General features: G+C 41.8%; 1 protein-coding gene across 1 annotated transcript in view; it reads right to left on the reverse strand.

Annotated features, from left to right (window-relative positions):
- The window catches only part of ADAMTS12 (ADAM metallopeptidase with thrombospondin type 1 motif 12), a 369,301-nt gene that overhangs the window by 115,609 nt on the left and 226,196 nt on the right, over window positions 1–27,496 (reverse strand). Inside the window, exons 6-10 of the mRNA XM_075540912.1 lie at window positions 23,438–23,562; window positions 17,050–17,199; window positions 7,521–7,664; window positions 6,791–6,935; window positions 1,616–1,708 (exon numbers count right to left, since the gene is read on the reverse strand). Of these exons, the coding sequence (XP_075397027.1) occupies window positions 1,616–1,708; window positions 6,791–6,935; window positions 7,521–7,664; window positions 17,050–17,199; window positions 23,438–23,562 (657 nt within the window). The remainder of the gene's footprint in view (window positions 1–1,615; window positions 1,709–6,790; window positions 6,936–7,520; window positions 7,665–17,049; window positions 17,200–23,437; window positions 23,563–27,496) is intronic.

Raw genomic sequence — 27,496 nt, forward strand, 5'->3', positions numbered from 1 at the left:
ACGAGAGCATTCCAGGAAAGAAATGTCACAGTGGACAGTCCTCATGGTACAATGGTTAAGCCCAGGTTGCTAAACAAAAGCTTGGTGATTCAAACCCACCAGTGTCTTCCTAGAAGAGATAGCTGGAAATTTCCTTCTGTAAGGTTCCCATCCAAGAAAACCTTGTGGGACAGTTCTACCCTGTCCAAGGAGTTGCTAAATGACTCCATGACCCCAGACAGTAACAAGTCACAGTTTAGATGGGACTGCTACTCCAAGTGTAGTCAATGCACCACTTCCTTCCTCAACAAAGTCCTGCTATGGGAAATACATCACATTAGTATGTAGAGTAGCAGAGTTATCTAGAAGCAACTCGATGCAAGCTACCCACCTTGTTGCAGACCACCACAACAAACAGCTCACAGACTGACAGTGGGAGGAGCACCGCTTTTTGGGTCTTCCGTGGTAAGGAGCCCTTGTGGCGTAGTGGTCAAGCATCGACTGCTAGCTAGTTCAGCAGTTTGAAACCGCCAGCTACTCCTTAGGAGAAAAATGTGGTTTTTGACTCCAAAAAAGAGTTAGAGTCTCAGAAACTCACAAAGGCAGTTCTAGTCTGGCCTATAAGGTTATGAGTCATTATCAACTCAATGGGAGTTGAGTTTGGTTTCGAGTTGTTATGGGTAATGTCTGCAACAAAGAACCCTGCTACTTTAGTACAGTCCACTTCACTGAGGGGACAATACTAGTTGCCAGGGAGTGTTTTCTTGTATGAAGAAAAAGAACAAAGCTGTTACCTGTAACTCTGACCGTTGTTCCTAGCTCTCACCTTTCAAGTGACTCAGAGTACATGCACGTACGGATGTCCTCACTCCTTCTTTAAGGCAATCTTTTAACAACTACGAGTTTAGGAAAACTAATCCACAACGTGGAAAATAAAAGGAAAAGCAATATGATTGGTAGAAATAGTAGCATTTCTTGAAGAATCTTGGTAATCCACTGACCCTTTGCCCCCATTGGTTATGCTCCCTGGTTCCATAGTCTCCATCATGGGCTATGTCATATCCAAGCTTCATAAAGATAGCCACTAAACACTAAGCCCTGGTCCAACATCAAACCCAGTAGGTTTAGTTGAGCATCACTCTCAGCAGAGTTCTCAGGCAGTACAGATGATAAAGAATGAGTCTGTATTTGTGAGTGTCTGGCTTTGCTGCTTGACCAAGCAGGCAGACCTTTAAGAAATTCAACCAGGTCAGATGGTGAGAGAGAAGGAAATCGTCAACACAGAGGGGAAAAGGGTGAAATGAACATTTCAGGTAACAATAATGAACATTTATAATGATGAACATTTCAGATAAAAACTAACAAAGGTTTTACCCATAAATCTCACAGAACTTCCAGAAAGAAAGAATGGGCAGATATTTTGCAAGTGAAGTGTGCAATGGGAGGTTAGCTCTCTCTACTTAACTTCTTGCCAGGAAGTCTCAAAAGGAATCATAGGAATGACATTCTGGGCTCTGGCTAATCTGACAGTATTCTCTCAATTCACTGCTCCTTACTCAGACAGAGCCATGCTGGGCAATTTTTTACCCCTCTATGCCCACCATCTCCACCTGTCTTCCACAGCCTGACATCGTACCTTCTTTTCACCACATCTTGTTCCGTCTGCAGCAGCATCCAGTTTAGATCGACAAAAGCCTCTCACTGAGCACCATAGTGTCTGGCAGACATTCTGAAAAATGAATATGATATTTTACTTTCTTGGGTTTGTAAGGCTCTATAAGCCATTTATACAGTTATGGTAAATACTCATCTGTACATCAACCCAACATGCCATCATTGTTAGTGACTAAGAATGATAGGAAACCATCACTGGGCAACTCAGTTGACATTCAGTGTGTACTTCATCATCACTCATCAACCGTGGTCGGTATGCCAGGGTAGGCAAAGGGCATGTGAGTGATAAAATCCCTCTCCTAAGAGCTGCAGCTGTATTGGATGATGATCGTATGTTGCAATGCACAGATTCCTTGGCATTTAAAGGGTAGATGTTGACAATAGCCACCAAAAGCAAATACAAACTGTGGATGGATAACAATCTGACTACAAATAGTTGGGATAGTGTGCTGGTTAGATTTTATGCCAACTTGATGGTACCTGTGTGAAGATAGGGGTGGATGGAATCAAAGAGGTCATTGGCTAATCATGCTTCCTTGGGAATGTGACCTTTTTAAATAAGAGAAGCATTAAGAACATCTTGCTCTCTTGGACCTCTTTGCCTTCCTGCCTGCTTGGATTCTGCCTCTTGTTCTTGGGTTACCAGCCCACGCAGCTTGCATGCCTTGGAGCTGTGGGGTCTGCCATGCTCCAGCCAACCTTCTATTTGCATGACTCTGAACGCCCTGACACACAATCTCCCCGTCTCACGCTTTGTCTTCCATCCACTGGCAGCTGTGTGAGTCTGAAGAGGGTGCAGGCTGGGCCCCCTTTTTGATATATCACTGTTTCTTGATACAAAGTTCTTTCTTAGACATGTATGAGCGCCACTGGCTTTGCTTCTCCAGCAAACTCAGTCTAACACGGATGGCTTTCACTGAAGGAAGTGATTCCTCCCAGAAGCGTGCTTGTTTGCTTGTTGCTCAAAGTAGTCAACTCATTTGACTGCCAGTAAAGGATCCATAGATTCCCTCTCATGTCTCCCAGCCGGAACAGGGAAGGATAGCAGGATTCATATGTGTAATCTAAAAGAGCTCAGTGGCTTCTATACACCTGTTGGTTTTTCTTCTGTCCTTTATCCTTCCACCCACTTATGATATCTTGTGTTCTGTGAGTTTTGTCATCATCAGATTTCATATCAATGAATAATTTTGAAAAAATGCCATAGCTTAGATACTTTTAGAATAGAATAGATTCCACCATCTTTCTCTCTGGAAATGTATCTAGTTAGGGTTTCTGAGCCTGTAGATCTTCCCTGGACTGATGACTCTATCCTTTGCCACTAGCGTGGCTCGTGGGTTTGACCACCGGGGCTCTTTAATTAGATTACCTGATTCTCTCTTCCTGGAACTCATAACTGACGTTAACAAACCTTCCTATCCTGTCCTTAATTTCACTTTCATGTTTTCTAATTCTCAATTTTCTCAGACATGAAGCTCAAGGACGGCCGAGCTCTGTGAGCAGGAGTCTCGGGTATAATGGCCTGTCCTGTTCAAAGTGAAGGTGGCATCCCTTCTCCATGTTGGGATGTGAGAGCTCGAGCCCTGTGCTTATCTCCAGGGGAGCTTCAACAGCTGATCGTGCTTACCATTCTCATTGGAATGCTTCTCCCTCAGAAGATTTCTTTTAGTTTCTCGCAAGTTCACTGTACATTTGTAAATGTCCGTGGGTTGAGTGAAGAGGACACAGGAACTCTTGGGAATATTCTGCATCTTTTGAATCATAAACTATTTTAAATGTTTTCATAAGAAAGAATGATGCTATATTTTCTAGTATTTTGGGTATGTTTTTAACTGAAAAATTTCAGGATATCTTGGTTACAATATGGTCAGAATCTGATGTCTGCATTTGCTTATGTAAAAAGTGCTTATTGCACCAGGCACTATAAGGAATACTAATTGATTTTTAGGGATAATAATTCTCAAAGGGAGCTGACAACTTAGTGTGGTATATGGACAAAAACAAAGCAAAACAAAAAACAGTCAATAAAAATAGAGTCTAATAAGGACTTTGTTAAGAAAATGCAGAGTGTCATATGAAGTGATATATAAACAGAGGCCAAAACTGTGAGAAACAGGACTAGTGCAGAGGCAGTGAGTGGGTAGCATTGCACTTGCTAGGATGGATAAACACCGAAGGCAAAAAAGGAATTAGTCAGTGATAATCAGAACAGTCTGTTTTTAGTAAACAACAGAATAGACAGCCTGAAAACCTTTTTACCTTAAGAACATCCAAATTGGTGAATCAAATATTTTTATTGTTTTAAATGCATTCCAGAACTGACAAGAAATAAAGCCAAGTTTTAGAGGCCAACAATGTAACTGGTTTATTAATCTGGAGATGTAAGCCTGGAAACCAAGAACATAATTGTAATGGACACTTGGGTGCTGGAAACAAATATTAAGGCTTATTTGGAATGAGGAGTTGGATGGAAAACACCTGTATAAAGGCATACTTCCAAATAACTGAATAAAAGAAGGAGACAGAGCCAGAATACATGGCTGTTTTGATATTAACTCTATAAGAATTGGTAAGATGTGATCTCTGAGAGTTTCTATTCTCAGTCAACCCCATACCACTTGTATAATCCCCAAAATACCAAACCAATAGTCTACTTTAAAAATGACCTCAGATTGATGGAGAAATTTCTCTCTTAAAAAGAGTTATCCATCTAATCCTCAAAGAATAACCCAATTAAAGGTTTCAAAACTCTAAGCTCATAATAAATTCAAAAGGAAAACAATGCCCAGTAGTTGAAAGCCAGTGTAAACCCTAAATAGAAGATACAGACTTTGGAAATTAGAGTTATCTAACATAAATTGCAAAATCAATGTGCTATATATTTAATTAAAGCAATAAAATGTCATTTTGAAAGTCCGAATTAGGAGAACCAGGTTTTTAAAATGTTGGTTTGTTATATAATTTTTGTGGGTCTGATAAACCACTGTTAAGTTTTTGAGGCCCATGATTAAAAAAAGAAAAAACTAACATTAAAAGTAGCTTAAACATGGTATAGACTTCCTAATAAAAACAATGGAGGAAAAAACTCTCGAATAACAAAATACATAGATCTGTTAGAAGTAAGAAATACAATGAGTAAGTTTAGAGAAGTCAATAAATATATTAAACAGAGTAAACAGAGCAGAAATACAGACATACTTTAAAATATGGAGGAGAGTTTCCCAAGATAGGAAATATCGAGCCATCAAGATACATATAATACACATAATCAGTGCATGTGAATATAGAGTGAAGGGTTAAAACAATATTGTAACAGATAAAGCCAGAGAGCAAGAGGTATGATCAACCTTAAAGTCCCTTTTAGACTCAGGGAACTTGAACTTTATTATCGAGGAGCGAGTTATGACAGATTTTAACCAGAAGGGAACAGTCAGATTTCCATTTGACTGCCTTTGGGGAGTAAATTAGATTTGAGAGTAGGCTAAATGTGGCCAAGGAATCCATCAGGCCTATGGAAATCTTATAACAAGAGATACACTGTCATTGACTCTATCCCAGCTCAAAGCAACCCCATAGAGGGTTTCCAAGACTGTAAATCTTTCCTGTGCGCAGTCTCCTCGTTCTCCCACAGGGTGACTTGCCTAACCCCTGGTCCCACCATGGTCCCTTGTAGAAGCAGCCAGCTTTTATAAATACTTTGAAGAAACGTTTACAGAAGGTGGTGCCCACTTGGAAATGAAGGGCAAAAGATTTTTAATACTGCCTTTACTCATCCGATAAGTACTGCTGTTTAAGCACAATTTATTCCATCTCCAGAATTCTTTCTATACATCACTTTTTTTGTATTTAGCTCATGGTAATTAATTTTTTGTCTACCTTTTCCACCAGAGCATGAGCTCCTTGAGGTAAAAAGTGCATCTGATTAATTTTAGAGCTTATTTTTTAACATCTTATTCAGGGCATGACATGGAATCTGCCAGGGATTCAGCAAGACTCACCTTAACAAGGTCTGTATGGTAACACTCATGCTGTTTGCAGTGAAAGGGAAACATCAAAGGAATAGGCAGACCACAAGGGTCTAGGACACAAAAGACTTGGGTCTTATCCTCTGATTGGGAGTGGAGCAGAGCCATAGCTAGCTTGTATTGTGTGAAATAATTTGGATGACTATTTAGATGTGAGAAAGAACCTGTAGATGTTAACTCTAATCTCAAGGAGAGATCCTTGGCAACTGAATTAAGAAAGTCATAAATGTAAATTAGGAAGAGGGAACTGAGCTAGACAGTGGTGGGATTCAAATAATTTAACAACCAGTTTACTGTCCTAGTGACTATTTTAAGTATAAAAACAGACACACCAAAGGGTAGTTTATTATTTTACACAGGTCATAAATATATAAGAATAATAAAAAGAGGTACAAAAGACTATTTTATAAAAGTTTAAAAATATTCATGAAAAATATTTAAAAATACCAGATGGAATGAACATTACTACAGGAGCTTAGAAACTACTGTTGTCCAGATGAAAGTTAAACATGAGTAAGGAATGCAAATTTGAGATTTCCACATTCTGCCCAGCCGCCCAGCTTAGAATAACAAACCCTCGTTACAAGTTTCATTTTATCAACCGCCTTGCCTCTGAACTCAACAAAAAATTGGAACCAATAGGTATTGGTTCTGCTGAACCGATACAAACTGGCTGAATCCCCCAACTGGCTATAAATTATTGATATGGTTTGGTGTCAGAACTTATCACTTAGAAGCTGTGAGAGACATGTAAATTGGGAATGAATCTAACTTTTACTTTGAGATATGGTATAACTTTATAGCCAGATGTGAAATTCAGCATTAAGTGTTTTTTTTCTTTTTTGTGGAGTCTTCCATTGTGAATCATCATGAACCTTGAAAACCAATACAAACTTGATCAAGCACTACTCACTTGCAAAGAGTAGCTGACGCCATAGAAATACGAAAGACAAAGAATCTTACAATATGAACCAATGATCTCAACTTCCATGCCTTACAGACAGCTTGCTATGAGCAGAAAGTTTCCATTTCGTGTCTTGATTCTCCATTTTCCAGATATTTCTCCGCCCCTTCTTTTAGTATGTTGGTACACCAAGATGCCCAACACTTACTTCTACTTCCTGGCAGAAGGTAGCATTGGGGCCATATTGCAGTTGGCATTGGTGGTGAACATCGTAGATCACTCCGGGAGCAATGACCTTGGACTTCAAGCCTTTCTTTTTGGGGATGTCATCCAGGCAGAAACCCCAACCTCGACTGAAAACAGGTGAATGGAAATTAAAGCAGTTGCTCATAATACCCTTTCTCGTTAGCCCTTCATTCGACAGAAGTTTCCATCCCTTTAGTTGACCATTTTTCTTTAAAACAATTCACGGTAGAGAGGGTTCCTGGTCTAAGGGAGAAGTCATGTCGCTGAAAATGTAAATTATACCCCATACCAGTAATCTAGCAATGATCTGACCATCGCTTAAACCCCCAATGGGATCTTGCTGACTGTTGCTCATCTGTCTAGTTTTCTCCTGCTAGTCCTCCCTTAGAAGGGAGGAAAGGCCAAAGGAGCCAAGTATTGGAATCCAGTCATATTTTGAAGACCCACCTTGGGGCAGGGGCAAGCAGAGAGGGGCTAGGATGTCAACTTGGCTGTGGAAGGAGGGTCGAAGTCATCTACAACTCAGGAACGCAGGAAGCAGAAGGGAACCCCGCCATCTCTAATGCCACCCTGACACTGTGGCCCTCGGGAAGTACAGAGCTCTCTCCAAAAAGCAGGCCTTGCCTGTAAAAAGTGGCATTTGGTTTAAAGGGACCCAAGTCTCAAGCATCCTGAGGGGCGCTGTCACTTACTCCAAGAAGCGGGTGATGTACTCCTTGCTGCACTTGGACCAGGTCAGCGGGGTGGAATCATACTGGAGCTGGCGGGACATGATGTATGGGTGCCTGCCCACAGGCTCACAGTCATTCTCTTTCCCATCATGCTGGATGCCGAAACTGGTAGGAAGGCACAAAGCACAAGAAGAGCAAGCAAACAGGAATTAAGCAGAAGAAAATCGCAGCTCCTTCGAGATGATAATAACCCGCAGAGAGCCACTTTTGTACAGAAGGCAGCTGTTTACAAAGTGACACTTTAAAGTTGGAGGGAGAGAGCTCATTTTTGAACTCAAAAGCACAGGAGATATTTTAGGCATGCCTTTGCTGATATGTGCAGCCAAGGCAGCCTTGTAGCCAACTAAAAACTTCTGTCTGACAAAAAGTTGAGCTATCTCGGTCTGACATTCTATCAGCAGCATCAGGAGGGCAAATCCAGCCCCAGCCTATAATCTTTTTCCTAATGCAGTGACCACATCAAAAAAGAGCTAAACCTTCTCGCTTCATTTTCATCATATGTTAATAATATGAGAGAATTCTCTTTCAAAACCATTGTCTAGCTTCCACACAAGGAATATCCTTTGCAATTTGTGAAAAGGGACACAGCTAATGAGAGGCCCAGTTCATTTTCGAAGAGAACCTAGATTTCTGTGCTCCAGAGCCAGTGTTCTCTTCCCGGTCGTACTCTCTGTGGCCCTGGACCGTCCATTATCAGGTCAAACGAGGGGAAACATCTCTGAAGATACCCAAAGAGCTCAGCCATCCGTGATAACCAGAGGTGCCTAGGAAAGGAGCTGACTCAGAAATGTTTTTATAAAACGAGTCCTCGGTTCATCCAAGTTGCCTTCTGAGATTCCCACAAGAACCCTCCCCACTGAGGTTTGCCTGTGAATACCCACAGACTAGCAGTATTGGCTCAAATTTTCAAATATGATCAGAAAAGAGTCCATTCTGCTACTCTGTGGAGCTAAAATTGATACCTTCTGACAAAAATGTTTACACCTCACTTTAAAGTGAGATCAACATTAGCAATTCTAGCAGAGAAGTATCTTTGGAAGGTTTCGAAAATTTCTTGCATCTTGAAGACACTTGAAATGTGACTGAAAAGAAGATGATTTCTTGGAGGGGAATTTACCAAAATGACATGATTCAGATAAGCTTTGGGGAGTGCAGTGTGCAAGATCTTCATTTGCTGATGGGGCATGACTCATGGGTACAGAGAAACAGCTGCAACAACCTTTAAATGGTCGGATCTTGGAATGTGCCAAGTATAAATTTAAGAAAATTGGCATTGGTAAAAAATGAAATGTCACACATGAAGATCGATATTATTGGCATGACTGAGCTGAAATTCACTGGTATTGCCAATTTTGATTCAGAAAATCATATCATGTACTATGCTGGTAATAACACAATCGAGAGGAATGTCATATTATGCATTGTCAGAAAATATCTTGGTAAATCCATTATGAAATCTAATGCTGTTTGTGATAAGATTATGTCTATCTACCTTCAAGGAAATCCAAGTAGCATAATTATTCCTCAAATTTATGAACCAACCACAAAAGCTAGTGAGAACGAAATGAAAGAATTTTACCAACAACAACTTCAGTTAGAAATTGATGAAGCATGCAATCAAAATTCATCGCTAGTTATTGGTGACTGGAATGCAAATGTTGGAAACAAAGAAGGAGCAGAAGGAGTAGTTGAAAAATATGAACTCGGTGGTAGAAATGAAGCCGGAGATCACACAGATGGATTTTTCAAAACCAACGATTTGTTCATAGCAAATATCATGTTTCAATAGACAAAAGGTGACTATATACATGGGCTTCCCCAGATGGAATACCCAGAAACGAAAATGACCACATCTGTGGGAAAACACAATAAAGGAGTTCAATATTAGCAGCTAAAACCAGATCAGGAGCCAACTATGGAATGGACCATCAAGTGATCATATCAGAAAATTGAAAGAAATCCACAAGAGCCCAAATACAATCTTGAGTTTATCACACCTGAATTTTGAGAATAGATTTGATGCACCGAACACTATAATAGCAGACCTGATGAGCTGTGGGAGGACATCAAGTTAGTCATTTATGAAGAAAGCAAGAGGAAACATCAGAAGAAGATGGACGAATATACAGTCACTGCACCCAAAAGAAGCTAGTTGAAATTCCACCATTTCAGGAAGTAGCACATGCGCATGAGCCAATGGTGCTGAAGGAAGAAGTTCAAGGTGCACTGAAAGCATTAGCCAAAAGCAACACTCTAGGAAATGATGTAATACCAATGGAAATGTTTCAATAAGCTGATGAAACACTAGCTGTATTTGCTCATCTATGTCAACAAATTTGGAAGAGAGCTACCTAGTCAACTGACTGGAAGAGATCCATGTTTGTGCTCATTATGAAGAAAGACGATCCAACACAAAGTTCAAACTTAGAACCATGTCACTGATATCACATGGAAGTAAAATTTTGCTGAAGACCATTCAACAACTGTGGCAGCAATACATGGACAGGGAAGTATGACAGGAAAGGTATGAATCAGGGGTGGATCCTTTCATGATGTTTATTTAATCTATATGCTGAGCAAATAATCAGAAAAGCTGGTTTTTATGAAGAAGAATATGACATCCGAATTGGTGGAAGACTTAGTAACAATCTGGGATATATAGATGACACAACCTTGCTTGCTGAAAATGAGGAGAAGTTGAAGCACTTGCTGATGAAGATCAAGGATTACAACTCCCAGTAGAGATTCCAATGCAATGTAAAGAAGATCAGAGTCCTCACAACTGGAGCAGTAGGTAAAATCATGATAAATAGAGAAAAGTTTGAAGTTGTCAAAGATTTTGCCTTGCTTGGATCCACAATCAATGCTTATGGGCAGCAGCGTGGAGATCAAAAGATGAGTTGCTTAGGTAAACCCACTGTGCAAGACCTCCTTAAAGTATTGAAAAGCAAGGATGTTACCCTGAGGATGATGGTGGGCTTGACTCCAAGCCATGGTATTTTCACTTGCCTCATGTACATTTGATAGTTGCACATTGAAGAAGGAAGACTGGAGAAGAATGGATGGATTTGCATTATGGTACTGGTGAAGAATGTTGAATATTGAAAATACCACAGGCTGTTAAAAGACTAAGTGATAGCACCTACAACAACAACAACCCGAGACAACTATTGAACCGTACAGGAAGCACCAAGGTGAGAAGGGAAGGAGAGAAGGAGATGCAATAGACTATAGGTGAACAGGGATTACCTAGGGTGAATGGGAAGATAATGTGCCACAGAGAGAGAGAGACGGGAGAAACAGAAGTGATGGGACAGGACAAGCTATTGGAAATTTGGTATATTACTTCAACTATTGAACACAAAAATGATCATATGAAATATAAACCCCCACCTAACTCACAATAAAAAGCTTAAAATAATACAGGTGGAAGGAAGACACTGTTATTGCACCAAAAAGAATGAATTGAACCATTTCAAGAGATAGCATGCGATCAATAAAATTTATTATTAAAGGAAGAAATCCCATATGCCCTGAAGCCATTGACAAAAAATAAATACAAAAAATCCCAAAACCCTGCAGAAATTGAGGGGATGCTAATTCAAGTGTTTCAACACAGTGATGCAGTGCTGGAGGAGATCACTCATCTCTGCCAAGACGTGTGGAAGACCACTACCTGGCTCACCAATGAGAAGAGCTGCACATTCGAGCTCATTCCAAAGAGAGATGACCCAACCCAACGCAGGAACCGTTGCATAATGCATTAAGATTGCATGCAGGGAAAATGTTGCTGACTATCAGGAAAAGTTGTACCAGTAGTGCATTGATAAGGAGCTGTCAGAAACTCAGACGAGATTCAGAAGGGGGCATAGAACAAAGGCAATCCTTGATGATATGATGCAGATGGATGCTGACTGAAACCATGACTGTTAGAAAGAATTTACATTTCATTGACTGTGCAAAGGTATTTCACTGTGGATCATGACAAACTCATGGATGGATAACATTATGAAGAATGGGAACTCCAGAGCATTTAACTGTGCTCATGTAGAATCTGTACATAGAAGAAATGTGTTGCACAAGACCTCTGTCAAGTATTAAAAAGCAAAGATGTCACTTTGAAGAATAGGTGCACCTGGCCCCAACCAAGGCATTTTCAGTTGCTTCATCTGGTGGGCAGTGAATAAAGAAGATGGAAGAAGAAGTGATGCATTGTCATATGATGCTAGCAAAGAACACTGAAAGGCCAATGGATGGTCATACGCACCAAACAATCCGTCTTGGAAGCTAGTACAGGCAGAATGCTCCTTCGAAGCAAAGATTATGAAACGTTGTCTCAAGTCCTTTGGACATGTTATAAGGAGGAACCAACCCATCCCTGGACCAGGATAGAGGGTCGGTGCAAAAGAGACAGGCCCTCAATGAAATGGATCGACACCAGTGCTGCAACAACAGCCTCAAACATCACAATCATTGTAACGCAGTGCAAAACTGCGTGTCTCCTATTATGCCTAGATAGGGTTACTATGAGCTGCACGGACTCAAGAGCACATAAAAGTATCAATATTTCCATATGCAAGGCATATGGTTGGATCTTATACACAGTGGCTTCAAAGCCTACAATTAAACCAGCTCTTGAAAAACTCATTGTGTTTCACGTAATTTTTTCATTAATTAATTTCCCCACCTATCTAATGAGAAAAGCACAGGGTTTCTAGGAACATGTCCCCTGCTCTGCGTCCTCTTCCTCCTAATACATGGAGCGCTCTGTCACATGGAACCACTGGGCCACTGAATATGAAGTCAAGTCCATGTGTCATAGGGATGGGTGGTTGAGTAACAAGAAGCGATTTTCCAGCCATTGGAATGGAAGCAGAGGTTTAGTACTAAGAAAGGAGCCCTCGTAGGGTCTGAATATTTAGCCTGTTTCACTTAATTTTTAAAAAGATTTCCTTTAATATGGGCTTGCCAAATTAGCAGCATCCACTAGCACAGTGGGCGACTTCTGCGTTTCCATGTTCTGGAGCATGTGGGGGCAGTATATCCACTCCTCGCCTTTCAGTATTTATGCTGCAGTGCCGCCAGCAGAGAAGATCCGTTAGCATATGGGTGTGCGCTTTTCTAATTCATCTGGGAGCTAACCAATTTTATAATTGCAATAAGCAAAGCTCTGTAAATAAAGTGTATCGTACCCCAGAAGTAGATAAAATGTGGAGTAGATGTTGCCTTCTGGTCTTATGAACCACAATATTTGTGTTACGTGAAAGAGAAGGATGTGAGGTCTCTGATAGGTTTTTAGATTTCTCCTGGAAATTCCACTTTAATTTCTGGATGCTGACTAACGCTGATAAGGATGCTGTGAGACCTTGACTAGGAATGACTGATGAAATGTAGGTTGCTGATGATATGAACGTTGTGTTCACTGAAGCTATAGCACGTTTGCTAAGGTCAACGGAGCTGATCACCCAACAAATACGTTTCCAAGAAACCGCGAGGTATTTTTTGTTATTAACTCACAACATGCGTCTTGTTGCAGTATTGATCTATCATATTTTCTCCTACTGGGCTGCCCCTAGACACTCCAATAATCCTCCCACTGTGTCTCGGTTCAAGCCACAGTTCATTAGAACTCAGCCGCAAAATAAAAACAAATAATAACTTAGAGCTAGCCTTTGCTCCCAGCAAACGCTTCTCCAGATCTCCTCACGTCTGCCCGTGGCTTCTGCGCCTTTTAAAAGCATCTTTTCTTTCCCTCAACCTCAAGCTCGCGTGCGTGCCTTCACATTTCTCTCTGAGCCGTGCAAACGCCCTTCCCTCTGCAGTCCCTGCCAGCCGCTCGCTCATCTCTTCCCCAGGCCTAGACTTTTGCTAGTTCAAGAATACTCTAGAAATGGAATCTTCCAGTTTGTAACTTTTTGCTATCGGCACGTTCACTACATCAAGAACGCATCGCTTTTGAAATTGCTGAGTTGAATCCCATGACCCACATGCTTAAGCATTCGCCCCGTGAGGATCACCGTGAAGTTAAAGATGAGGCTCCCCTGCTGTACGGGCCAAGACGTTCGGTACTGTGTTGACGAAGAGAGCATCCGTTCTGTTTCCTTTTCCTCCTCTGAGGACGAAATGTTTCGGTCTTTGAATATTAAATGTAATGTTAACCATAAACGAACTAAGTGTAACTCAGCACCATGGAGTCAGTGCTGACTCACAGCGACCCCCTGTGGGTTTCTGAAACTCTAGCTGTCTTTCGGACCTAGAAAACCTAGTCTTTCTCCCTGGGAGCTTCTGGTGGTTTCTGACTGTTCACCATGGGGATCACAGCCCAAGGAATGCTAACTATAGGTTTTGTGTCAATGCTCTTTAATCCCACCAGTCTAGGGCCTCTGTTCAGTTTGGGGATTTTTGTTGTTGCTATTGTTCTTTTTTTCCATTTTCATTCAGGCTAAATATTTTCTATTGCTCTGTTTTCTGGGCCATTGATTCTTTCCTCTGTCCCTGGGCCCATCTGTCAAGCTTTGAACCACAATCATTTCCTTTCTAAATGATTTTGTTTCTTAGCTGAGACTATTAAAAATAATTTATTTTTGAATGCTGCTAATTCTTGCTCACAGAAGCATTTCTCGGAGGGCCGCTTGGTGCTGTCATCTAGCGATTTTCTTTTCTCGTGTAGCCTGGAATTTTCCTGATGTTTTGTCATAAACAGTGATTTTATATTGTAACCTGGACATGTCCATACTATTGTGAGACTGGATCTACTACAAACTTTTGCTTTACCTGGCTTTTTAGAACCCACTCTGGCAGGAACGACTGGGAGGCAGGCTTTGGTGGAAGTGGACGCTTTTCCACATGGCCTCCTTACTGCTGGTAAGGAGGTTCCAATCCCCCAGGTGGTTTATACTGATACAATGATGGCGAGAGAAAAGACTTGTGCCTGGCTTTGGGGAATAAAAGCTCTCCTCAATTGACCTTTATATCAATACTAAATACAAGGGTGGGGTGTTGTCCAAGAGTTTCCATGAGTGGAAGTCAAAGCCCCCACTTACAGTTTGACGGATTAGATATGGTGCCACAATGTGTGTGTGTGTGTGTGTGTGTGTGATATCTGGCTTGACTACACCAATACTGTCAAAGAGTTTTCTGTCTTGTTGGCCTTCCCTTTCCTGGTCCGTTGGCAGAAAGAACCCTGGAGCTGTTCTGATTGCTGCTCATACCCAAAAGGAAAGCCCACAGGACCCATTCTCAGAACAAGTCAATCCGCAAGCCCAGCCTTCCCAGCCAGTATTCCTGCTGCTTTCCATTTTTTTTAGTCTATTATGCGTACCGTTTACAGAATGTCCAGGGTTTTTCATTGTGTTTGCGAGAATAATAGGGAAAAGTATGTATGTCTGTCTTCCTTGTGTCTAAAGTCTCCAAGGGATGGCACTTATGCCCCTGAGTTGTTATAGCGCAAGCTTCTTGTATCATCCATTTGCTTCTAAATGCCAGTATCTGCCCACTGAGTAGGAAGTTCCAAAAGGTCAGTGTGGTAGTTATATAATCTGTTGTCAATTTGAGAGGATTAAGAGTGAAGGGGTGGAGTTTAGCCTGTCAATCAGGTCACAGCTTGATGACTTCATTTGGAGGTGCTAAGTAGATAAATAGCTTGCTGAATACAGGACACAGGTGGACTCCCTGGGAGACATTCCAGTTCAGAAGACACATGGAGCTACCCTAGTGCCCTGAGCTGGAGGAGCTACATGGAGACCCCTGCCAGTGCTGAGATGCTTACACTGCCACTGGATCCACAAGACTGCACCCACTGGCCTGTGATCATCCTGCATTCAATGTCATTTCATGTATTTTGTGAGTCTGAAGAAAACTTTATAGATTGGTATTGGACATGTAGGCTAATATCAGACTTATGGACTTGATCTGGACTGGGCTGAGACTTTTTCTCAATATTCAATTGCTCTTGTGTATAAAACTCTCTCTTTCCACATATGAGTGTCATTCTGGATTTGTTTCTCTAGTCAACCCAGAACAACACAGTCAGGAAGTCTAAGAAGCTGTTTTGAACCAAGGACTTAGGATGCTGCTATCTCAAATACTCTAGTCCTCCCCATCTTGGGTGGAATAACTCTGAGATATAGTTTCCCCAAATCGTCTCTCTGAGTTTATCCATAGGACTACGGGTCAGTTGTCCAGAGTGGAGGCTGACATCTGACCCTTTTATTCACTGTCCTACACTCCTATTGGCTTCATGGCAGGTAAAGGGTCACTTATTTACAGGCATCTCCCTCTGAGTTTCCAACTCGTATGATGCTGTTTGTGAGGGTTAATGTTGTACGTCAACTGGGCTAGGCCATGGCCTTCAGTGGCTTGGCAAACACTACAGTATCCTCTATTTTGTGATATGCTGTGGGTAGCCAACGAGTTGGAGGGCAAGTTCCTTAGGGATGTGGCCTGTGTTCAAATATCTAAATGGATGGCCAGACAAAGCTCTCTCTCTCTCTTGATCGTGCACTGGTCTTGTCTGAAGTCCATTTCTCAGGACATAAGAAGCTGGCACTCTGCCACTACATGTGTCGATTTTGGATTCCCCAAACTGCAAGCATGTGAACACAGAAGTCTCTAGCCTGCCTCCTGTCCCATGAATTTGGGACTTTCCAGCCTCTGCAACTGTATGAGATGTTTCCATGAAGCACATCTCTCTCTGTGTGTGGGTAGAGATAGGCACCACTGCACGTGCTCCTCTAGAGAACCCAGGGTACAGCACTCAGTGACAGAGTCACAGGTAAGCTCCTTTCTCCCTGGGGACCACTTATGCCCGAGGAATACAGAATCCTTACTTTCTCTTCACCCAAGCATTTTGAAATATGCCTTTCGTAAATTCACCTAATACAATGCACACCTTTCTCCTATAACTTGGACATCTCGCCAACTGTTGTGTGCTTCCCCAGTTAATAGCAGTTTAAAATTTTTTCTTTATTCAATCTTCTCCTTAAAATATGTAAGTAAATAGAGTTAATAATAACTACCAGATAAAACTGTTTTATGGAAGAGCTGAGCCTGGTTTCTAGAATAAAGCAAAGGCACAAAATGACTAACTTTTTGACTTTTTAGTACTGATGATATGATGACCATTTCTTAAGAACGAAACAAGGAGTGTTACTCTGGAATTGAACAGCTGAGGGAAAGGATCTTTCCTTGTCTTTTTCAGCACATTCGGATCCAGAGAATTTCAGTGGTTTCTGATCTTGGTATGGATAGAGATGCAAGTGGCTAGGGCAGAGGAGACATTGGAGGGTGGGAAGTAACACTATTATTCTCGTTGCACAGATGAGAAAGTTGGGGTCTTAGAAAGCATAGATTCAAGCCACAAAGCAATCAGCATCTCTGGGTTTATCAGAGATTCTCTGATAAATCTCTCAGTTTAATATTCTCTCCATATTCTATACTGTTATTCATAATACAGCAAAAAAAGAAGTATGACAATTTCTTGACCTTTTACCTGTGTCCAAGCTCATGGGCAATGGTGAAAGCCAGAGGGAGTCCAGAATCTTCATTGATGTTACAGCTCTGGTGAGGCTGGCACATTCCCGACAGATGGGAGAGACCCAGAGTCTCACAGGGCCGATTGACACCAGCACAGATGTCTTTTCTGAAATCAGAGAATGAAGATGCTGAAGTCTGTGAGGCCATGTCTGAGAAAGAAAGCCCTCCTGCTCAAAGGCGGCATCCACACTCACCCTCCACAGGATTGGGAAAACCATGCTTTACAAACAAACAAAATCAGAGACAAAAATAACCAACTGTCCACGTAAGTGTAGGGAACTGTTTTGAATTCATCAAGACTCTCCTGATTCAATTTCTTGAGTATGGAATCTCACTGATATCTAACAAACGGGATGTTTGGGAACATATTTTATTTTCAGCTGTTTTCAACCTTGAGCTCAGAAAACCGAATTATATTATTTGTTTTTTTTTAAAAGAGAGAGAGAGAAGATTTGATTGAAAATTGACGTTAATTTGAATTGTTAAATCGGGATAATCAGCGATGGGTGGTGTTTTGCAAAAAACATAAAACCGGTTCAGCTTTTTCTGAGACCTCAGCTCTTAACTCATCATAAAACTTTTTCTCCTTCATGAAAATGGCAACTGTTCCCACCTGCGTATCCAGAGATGAACCCAATTGTCTCACCCCATGACCCCCCCCAAGCATAAGCATCTTCCATCCTCTCATTACTGGGACCTCACTATCGACTTACTCAAGCAAAATAAAGGAGCGTTTCCTCAGACCCCCATGGTTTATAAGATTAAATTATCTAATTATCTCCCCTATCCATTCAAGGCAGGAGTTTTGAAAGATTCCTGAACTGGACCTTTGATTCCCTGCAGCTCAACAAGAGCGGCTCCCTGCCAAGAGGGTCTGGCACAAATGCTAGTTTTTGAGCTGGATTCTGAGCACTAGTTCACTGTTGGCCTTAACGCTGATGAAGGTTGTGCCAGCACCATTTTTGGCAACAGAAGGTCTTCTGCTTTTTGTGTTAATTGGGCTGTAAAAAGATCCAGGCTTGGAGGAGCCGTGGGAGTTCTGATTTTCCAAGACCCCAACCATGACTGGAACATGGTGTGGGAGTGAGGCGCTCCAGTCTCAGAAGGGCATCAACTGAAACCCACACTTTAATGGCACCGCTTGCCGGGAGGATCAGTGTGTTGAGCTAGATTAGATCATAGAATATCTAAGCAGTTTCTGCATCTGATGGAGAACCTGCCATGTCCTTTCCCCACCCAACTTGCAGGATGTGCCATTTCTATTTCCCCAAAGCCCCTAGTCTTGATGGTGCTATTGGGAAATGATGCATGGTATACATTGCTAATCCATTGACCCTCTCATTGTCACATGGCGGGAGGTCAGGTCCAATTGTTCTTTGGCTGTCCTTGAATATCTAGCATTAAGGAGGGAAAGCAGAGTAATAAAAGAATTGCAGGAAGATGGTTATTACAGGCAAGGAGATTGAGCTCCTAAAAGGGAGAAGTGCTAAACCGTTGCTGCACATTTTGGGAAGCAGGCCTTGGCCTATGCCCACCAGTCTCATTTCATTGGTGGTATTCTGGGTCACGGCCACGCTCTACTGAATTAGACTCTCTGGTGAACTCCATTAACGTTGTGCTCTGATGGTCTCCCAGAGGCAGAGCTCAGTCACCATTCTTCCCTCCCTTTCTCTCAGAACATATTTCTCTTTTGCAGATTAGTGATTCTCAACTAGGAGTGATATTACTCTCCTTCCTTCCCCCATCGAACGCAGAGGACACCGGCAATGTCTGAAGACACGTTTGCTTCCCACACCCTGGAGGGAGGAGGTTGCTGCTGGCATTTCATGACTAAATGGAGAGCTGTTGATAAACGTCCTATTAGGCTCAATAAGTAACATCTGGTCCCAGATGTGTGGCCCCAAACATCAACAGTGGCAAGGTTGAGGAACTCTACTTTAGAAACTGAAATACTCTCATTATCTAGCAGTTGGTGAAGTTCCTAACCATTTCATGAGGCTCACTCCTATTTCTAAGAAAAAATGATCAGAAAAAGATAAAAGGAGAGCAGATATTTCACATTTGTGTTGCTCAGCGGTTAAAAGTGTGACTGTGAATAATTCATGCTCATAATTAAGAATAGGACTGCTGGGGTCAAATTCCTTGGCTATAAGTCTCAACTGTGGCCATTCTGGTGGTTAAAGTTTGCAGTTGGATAAGATGAGGATTGACCATAACTACTTGAATGATAACTGTAGGCCCTCATGCACTGGGATGACCCTGTCAAAGGACTCAACGGCAGGACCAGAGTGTTCAGGGACAGCATGACCCATCCCAGGGACCACATGTGTACAGTACCTAGGCCTCCCAATGTATGAGGGTGCTTGGGGCTGAAGTGCTTGGGCCAAATAGCCTCTACTAATATGCACCATGTGTGTTAGTCTGGATGGACTAGAGAAACAAATTCATAGACACTCATATGTATATAAGAAAGGGCTTTATAGACAAAAGCAATTGAATATTGAGAAAACATCCCAGCCCAGTCCAGATCAAGTTCATAAGTCCAATATTAGCCCACATGTCTGACACCAATCTATAAAGTCCTCTTCAGACTCAAATATTAGCCCATATGTCCAATACCAATGTATAAATTCCTCTTCAAACTCATGCAACACATGCAATGATGCCAAATGCAAGAACCTCACAGGCCAGTGGGAGGAAAATCTTGTCGATCCTGTAGCTGTGGAAGCATCTCAGTGCTAGCATGGGTCTCCGTGTGTGTGTGTGTGTGTGTGTGTGTGTTGTGTCCTGCCTCCAGCAAGCTCTTTTATCTCCTTAGTGCCTCCAAATGAGGTCATCAAGCTGCGACCTGATTGACAGGCTAAACTCCATCCCTTCACTCTTAGTCTCAAATTGACAAGAGATTATGGAACTACCACACCCCGCATTCCTACATAGGGATGCCCACTGGGCATGTACCTTCCTTTGTTCAAATGTAAGCCTTTCCTTCATCTAAAAAGAAACAACAAAAACCACACCATGGAGTTGATTCTGACTCATGGTAGCTGCTTGTGGTACAGAGCAAAACTCCTTTGGGTTTTCTTGACTAATTTTCACACAAGCAGGATGCCTGGCCTTTATTCTGTGCTATCTTTGGGTGGGTTAAAACCAATAACCTTTAGGTTAGTGAAAATTATTTGTGAAAATAATTTGTGAAAATTATTTGTGCCAGGCAGAAACCTACATTTAGATTCGAATAAAACAAGTTGCTATCAATTTTGACCCATGGAAATCCAAGGGCAAGGCTGATGTGTTGGAACCAGACTGCCAGGCCTTCCTTCCAAGGTACTCTCAGGCAGAGTCACCTTGCCAGTGTTTTCATTAGCAGTCTTGTGTGTAACCATTTCTTCCACTTGGAGATTCTTTTGATTAGACTTCTTAGTTCCTGGTATATAATAGTTGCTAAGTAAGTACTTTTGGATTGGACGAACAAATAGAGTCTCAAAAAGCCTGAACTAACCAGAAAAGTTGACTGGCTTTTCACACCTATGTAAGGTTGTATATGATCCTTATTGGTGCCGTATTCGCTATTTGTGGTCAAAATAAAGTTATCACTTCTTAAGGATAAAAAGTGCAAGGTGTAACCACACCACACTCCCTGCAGCAGAGAGGGTCCTCTCCTTAAACCGTGTGCTCCACCTCTGTCCGTAAGAGGATTGATTTCTGTAGCAAGCACTGCGCATTTCTAAACGTGGAGATCATTGGCGCAACACAGTTCACACAGACAATGACCGGCTCCTACTCTGGTGAGTGGTGACTGAGGTCTACAAGGCGTGTGACTGCCAAGGGCACAATCCGGTCTGTCGTGGAGGACGCACAGCCACGTTGTTCTCTAGAAGCAGGAATGGCCAGATTGCCTCACATACATTGGAAATGTTATTGGGAGAGACAAATCCTTGGAGAAGGACATCATGCTTGGGAAAATAAAGGGGCCGCGAAGAGGAAACACCTTCAAGAAGATGGATTGGCACAGTGGCTGCAACAATGGGCTCAAACATAAGAACAATGGTAGGGAAGGTGCAGAGCGGAGCAGTGTTTCATTATGCTTTGGACAGGGTTGCTATGAGTCGGAATCGATTCGATAGCACCTAACAACCCAACAGCTATCTAAAGTGCATCTAAAGTCTCTCCCTGCCCAGAAGGAAGGAGCGTGGATACAATTGAAGGTGCATGGAAACAATTAGTTCGATGTACTAATGGACCGGGGCAACATCAGCCTACAGGTCTCTGAGACCTGGCTCTCACTACTATCGCCCCTGAGAGAAATCTTATTAGAAGCTCCCAGGTCGAGTGGAAGCAAAATAAGAAACAAAACTCAAAGTCATTAAGAGCAGGCACACTGGTCAGATCCAGAGTGATGGGACTTTGGCCTTTAGTCACCCTTCAGCTATGGAAATGAACTGAACCCCATAGCTCAATTTTCAATGAAACAATAGACAGGTCTATAAGGCAGACAATAACACTGGAGAGGTATACACATCTTAGAAGAATCAACCACTAGTGATCCAATGGGCAGCACTCACCCAAGTTCAAAGTTCTGAAAGGTTAGGAAAGAAAGATGATTTGAAACAGGAAGCACAGGGAGGACTTGGGATGCGTGATGTTACATGGAGAGGATTGCAAACATTGGCATAAATCAAAAGGTGTATGAGTTACTAAATGAAACCTGATTTGTACAGTAAGCCAATTCACAGTAAAAGCGGTGCTTAAAAGTTTTTAAATAATCATAATAAATAAATCAACTGGAGGAAACGATAATGAAGGGCTGGCAATTCCCATGTTAGGAGTCCCAGGAGTGTGTCTATGAATTTGTTTCTCTAGTCTACCCAGACTAACACAATGACACAACAATTACACCATTACTATTAATTGTGTAAAACGGTATGCTTATAAATTTTAGAGATGAAAATCATTTTCTAAAATCAGTCGGCAACGTTTACCTGGCTGCATCTGAGTGACAAAGGCAGCTTTCAGGACCCATCAGACACTCAGCGTCCTTGTGAACTGAAAATATTAGTCTGAGCAGCTTGCAAACTGACATGCTCACAGCTGTCTTGCTGATTTGTTTGAGCATTGTCTCAGGTTTCCTCTCATACATATGTATCCGTGAATGTATAAGTATAAATTCTGTATAATATATTTTGCTTTCATCATTGCTGCAAGCCACAGGCATCGGCTCACACCTCCTACCACACACCAGACCCACGTGAGGAACAATGATACAGATGGCCTTGTTTAACACCGTGCATAGAACACACCGGCTGGTATGAACCAGAACAAAGGGCGCAGGCTCAAAGTGGCAGGAGAAGCAACGCGGCCAGATGGAGACCATGACCTGGAGGGACCGCAGGAACAGGAATCCTTCAGGCCTGGTCGGTGTCAGACTCGCATGGGAAACGGGGTCACATCTCTGACAAGCCCGTGCCTCTCCAGGTGACGATGAGGCTCTCCAAAGTCTGAGAGCGATGACATTTCTTTACTTTGTTCCCACCACCCTGTGCAGGAGAGGACGCGTTTCTGGGACATGCGAGGGGCTTCAGAGAGGTCATGGAGACATGGAATGAAAAGATAATGACATTTTTCCAAGAACTTCTGAAGCCCCCTTGTACGGTTCTGGTCATCTCAGCCCCTGCGGTTGAGTTGAGCCTGGAGGGACTGGCGAGGACCACCCCAGAGTTTCCCAAGAGCAGCCGAGGGGCGTGGAAGGAAACCTTGGGCTTTAAGCACTGCGCCATGCAGGCTCTTTTCCTCTCAGCAAAGCCAGCGGGAAGCAGCTTGGACATTTGAAACAAATGTTCACCATTTAGAGTTAGAAACTGGCTTTTAATACGACAGAGAGCAGGGGAGAGTGCTGAGGATGTCATGCGCTTGCATGATTAAATTATGCAATGCTATGATTTAATAAATATATTAAATTATGTGATGGATTAGCTCGTGTGCCCACTCCACCCCATGGCTAAAGCAGATTCTAGAATCCTAACCTTTTTGCCTACGGATCTAAACTTCTTTGGTACATTAATGAGACAAGGGAGGAGAGGAGATAGATACCTTGGGAAACTGAGAAATAAGGGGGGGCCATAGAACCCCAAAGAGGCCTTGCTCTCTGACAGAGAGAGCGCTTTCCACTAGAGCTGGCCTCACTTCAGACCTTGAGCTTCTGAACAGGAGATGGTAAGTTTCTGGTCTTTAAAGTCATCACTGTTAGCATTTGTTTGACAGCAACACAAGCAAGCTAAGACAGCTGGCAACACTTCCCCCACTCGGCCCCCTGCTTCCCTCCCTGAGTGCCAGGCAGCCTGTGGTACCTGGTGAGAAGAACAGCCACATCATGATGAACAGGGTTGAGGTCACTCTTGGGATTGATGCTCTTCTGCCACTTGCAGAAGCTGGACAGCGTCTTCTCGGCATGGTGCACTATTTTCAATCCTTGCTGGAGGAGGAAGAAGGAGACATTGACAGGAGTGGGCTCAACAGCTCAGGGGAGATGGAGGTGGTGCTAGTTGCAGAGCATCCAAGGATGATGAGCTTGGGCATTCAGCAGAAACTTGACAGAAGCAACTTACTACTCTGGGCAAACTCTCTGTTATACACACGATCACTGTCATTTCTTCCCCGAAGATACTTAAAGAGCCTGACCTGACAGGGAGAACTCCAGGGCAGAGGTTACCATGGGGGCAAGTCGCCCTTGGAGAAAAATGTAAATTTATTAACAAAGACCAACATTTATTTAAAATTTTATTTCTAGTAATTGTATGTATATATAGATAGGGGAGGTAGAGAGAAACACATAGAGAGATGATTTACTTGGCAGTTTGACCCCACCAAGTAACTTCAAAGGAGAAAGACATGCCTGTTTGCTTTAGTGAAGATTACCGTCTAGAAAACCATATGGGACAATTCCAAAATGTCACATAGGAGCCAAATAAACCCCAAAGACGTATTTTTTGTCTCCCTCATGTGTCCGTCGGACTGTGGTGGATTGCTTATTGCTCTGCCGCTGAAAGCTATGCCACTGGTGGTCTAAATGCCAGCCGGACATCCATTGTGGATAGATTTCACCAAGGTTACCAGACTGCGCACAGACTACGAATACTAAGCACACCTTGTGTCTCTGAAGGATTGGCTGGATTGTCTGACATAGTGCCAAGGATGGACTCCTCAGCTTGGAAACTCAAACTCACACTGGTAGTTCCCTGTTAATATATTGCTACAACCATCGTTAATTGATCTTCAGCAAAACTTTCCTGGCAAATACAGTTTGCTAATTTGCGAATTCTATCGGGTCACCTTTCTTTGGAATGAGTACAAATAGGGCTCTCTTCCAGTCAGATGACAAGCTAACCGTTTGCCAGATTCCTTCTTCCTGACAAGTGAGTGCTTCCAATGCTTCATTCGTGGATTGAAACATTTCCGCTGGTATCCTACGACTTCATGAAGATTTGATTTCTGCTCATTCATTCAGTACAGTTTGAACTTCTTCCTTCAGAATCATGGTTCTTGTAATGAGTGAATGTCAACCACAGAATCTTCCAATATTGCAGCTCAAAGCTCTGATTTTGCTTCTGTCTTTTAGCTTCATATGTGCTGACGGCAGAGTCTCCAGCTCCGTGCCCATTTCATTATTCTATTTCACTTTACCTAGAGTTGCTCTGTGAGATTTTCTGTTCAGCTCTTTTACTTTCATTGTTGGTTTCATTTGCCTTAGCCACTTTTTGTCTCTTCTGGTTTTTGAAAAATGGTATTTTCAATGAAGGAGTCATTGGTCTTACAAAATTCTCTCATGGGATCTCCAGCTTTGTTTTTATAACCAAGGCTCTATTTTCCAACATTTGTCTTTTCTCTTTGCTTCTAACACTCCCATTCTGATTATAAATAATTATCAATGTATCTGGATTGCACAATTGATCAATTTCAGACTGAAGACATTGGTATAATTTTACAATTTCTTCATCACTAGCTGTAGCAGTTGATATGTAAATATGAACTGGCATCAACTGTATGAACGGCTTTCTTGGAATGTGCATAGCTATTATGCTGTCACACAAAGCATTGTACTTCAAGATAAATCTTGACATGTTGTCTTTAACAATAAGTTTGACACCATTTATCTTGAACTTATAAAGTCATAGTAAGCCATATCATTATCTTATTCAGTATGGCTAATATTATTCCTTTTAGCTCACTCACTACTCACATAAAGATATTGATCTTATTACATTTCATTTTTGTTAACTTCTAATATTCTTAGATTCATATTTCATGTATCCCAAGCTCCTATTATTAATAGATGTTTGCTGCTATTCCTTCTCATTTTGAGCCACGCCACATCAACAAATGAAAGATAACAGATTGTTTCCAAGTGGGTTGGAGGAAGACTGTAGCTATCAAATGAAAAGTAAGATTGGCAGTCTCTGTGATGTAATTGTTCTCTGTCTTTATGATAACAATGGTCGCTCAAATATACATATGTTATAATGTTGCATAAAATAAATACCTCCTGATGAGTACCTGGAAAACTCATGAAATTTGAATAAGATAGGGAGATTATATCAACATAAACTTCTTCATTGTAAATATTGTACTAATAGTATGTAAGATATGACCATTGGGTGAAAGTAGATAAACAGTTTTGTGTATTTGTACTATTTTTAAAAACTACACATGCATTTACCTTGAAATAGAAATATAAAAATATATGTTTAAAATAATAATTTTACTAACTCAAGGTTGAGGGAGATTCAACAGAAGATCATATGAAGTACTTTCTTGTATGATCCGAGTGAGTTTCTCACCGATAGTTTTGGAGTGAAGGTAACCTATATTATTGCAGATGGATTACCATGGACAGGAAGAACCCACATATACATGCGTCCTCTCATTTACCCACATACTAACTAAAGTTCAATCAAAGTCCCTATTTAAATAACCATGAATATAAATATTCACTAGGTGGCCCACAAGCAAATGCAGATGGTGCTTACAGCCACCCTTAGGTCTAAGAATTTCTGGTAAAGTCACAAAACTCAAGATGAGATTTTGTGTGATCTGAAAAGTTCAAACTTGTGTCACTGTATATAAAGCACTCGATTGCCAACTGGAAGGTTGGAAGTTTGAGTCCACCAGCTGTTCCACAAGTAAACTATGTGACAGTTGGCTTCCAAAGGATTAGTGGCTTGGGAAATCCTAAACTCGCTCACATTGAGTTGCTGCCAGCTCAGAACAACCCGACAGGACAAGGTTTCCAAGACTGTAATTCTTGATGGGAATAGAAACTCTCACTGTTCTCCACAGAGTAGCTGGTAATTTCAAATTCCCGAACTTTTGCTTAAGAATCCAACTCATAACTACTACGAAGCACTTAAACTTTGTCATTGGAGTCACTATGAGTCAGAGTTGACTGGACACAAATGTTGTGGGTGGATGGAAGCGCACACGCGTGTGTGTGTGTTTGTGTGTGTGTGTGTGAGAGAGAGAGAGAGAGAGAGAGTGTTCCATTTTCCTTTGATACATTGGCATGTATCATTATTTGGAAGAACATACAGACCATGTGTGTCTGCTTAAGAAAAAGTGTATATTTACAAACATTTCCTTGTTCTTGAAACAAATTCAAGACATCTGTGCCAGGACATCTTGATTGTGGTGTAGAAAGCAGTATTATTTTCCAGATGTGGCAGAACATAAATTCTTGCCTCCAATTTTTCATCATTATGAAGAAGCCATTCTTCTGAAGGGCTTCAGAAATTATGTGTCTAATCTTCTCACTTAAAAAATGAGAAAATTCAGGTCATAAAGAGACATAGCTAGTCTTACCACGTCTTCTCAGACTTTGTATGAACTCTTCTTTCTCTGCCTTCTTTTTAGATTTCCGCTTTGCTCACACTAGCTTGTAATTCTCTCTCTTTTAAAAAATAATTTATATACTGATAACCCACTCATATATGAGTTTATCTAAGACCTGTTTTGGGGGTTCAGACTCCTATGTCCAAGTATCTTGCTGGATACCTTCTTCTGGATGATGCCACAGATACTTCCAAATCAGAATTCATAAATCTTCTTACATTAACCTACTAGTCTTCTTGCATACTCTCTCACCTATAGAAACCCAGTTGCACAATTTACAAATATCAAAGTCCTGCCATCCATTATGTCATCTTTGCTGTCAGGTGCCTTCAAATCAATTGAACGCAGAAGGAAACACTCCACAGCCCTTCACCATTCTCACAGTTGTCAGAGCCCAGTGTGGCCTCGGGGCCAGTCCATCTCCTCAAGGGTCTTTGTTTTTCACAGACCCTTTACTTTACCAGCCGTGATGTCCTTTACCAGGGACTGTTCTCTCCTGAAAACATGTCCAAAGACCACAAGAT

This window comes from Tenrec ecaudatus, chromosome 2, assembly GCF_050624435.1.
Source record: "Tenrec ecaudatus isolate mTenEca1 chromosome 2, mTenEca1.hap1, whole genome shotgun sequence".
In the NCBI taxonomy this organism is placed as follows: Eukaryota; Metazoa; Chordata; class Mammalia; order Afrosoricida; family Tenrecidae; genus Tenrec; species Tenrec ecaudatus.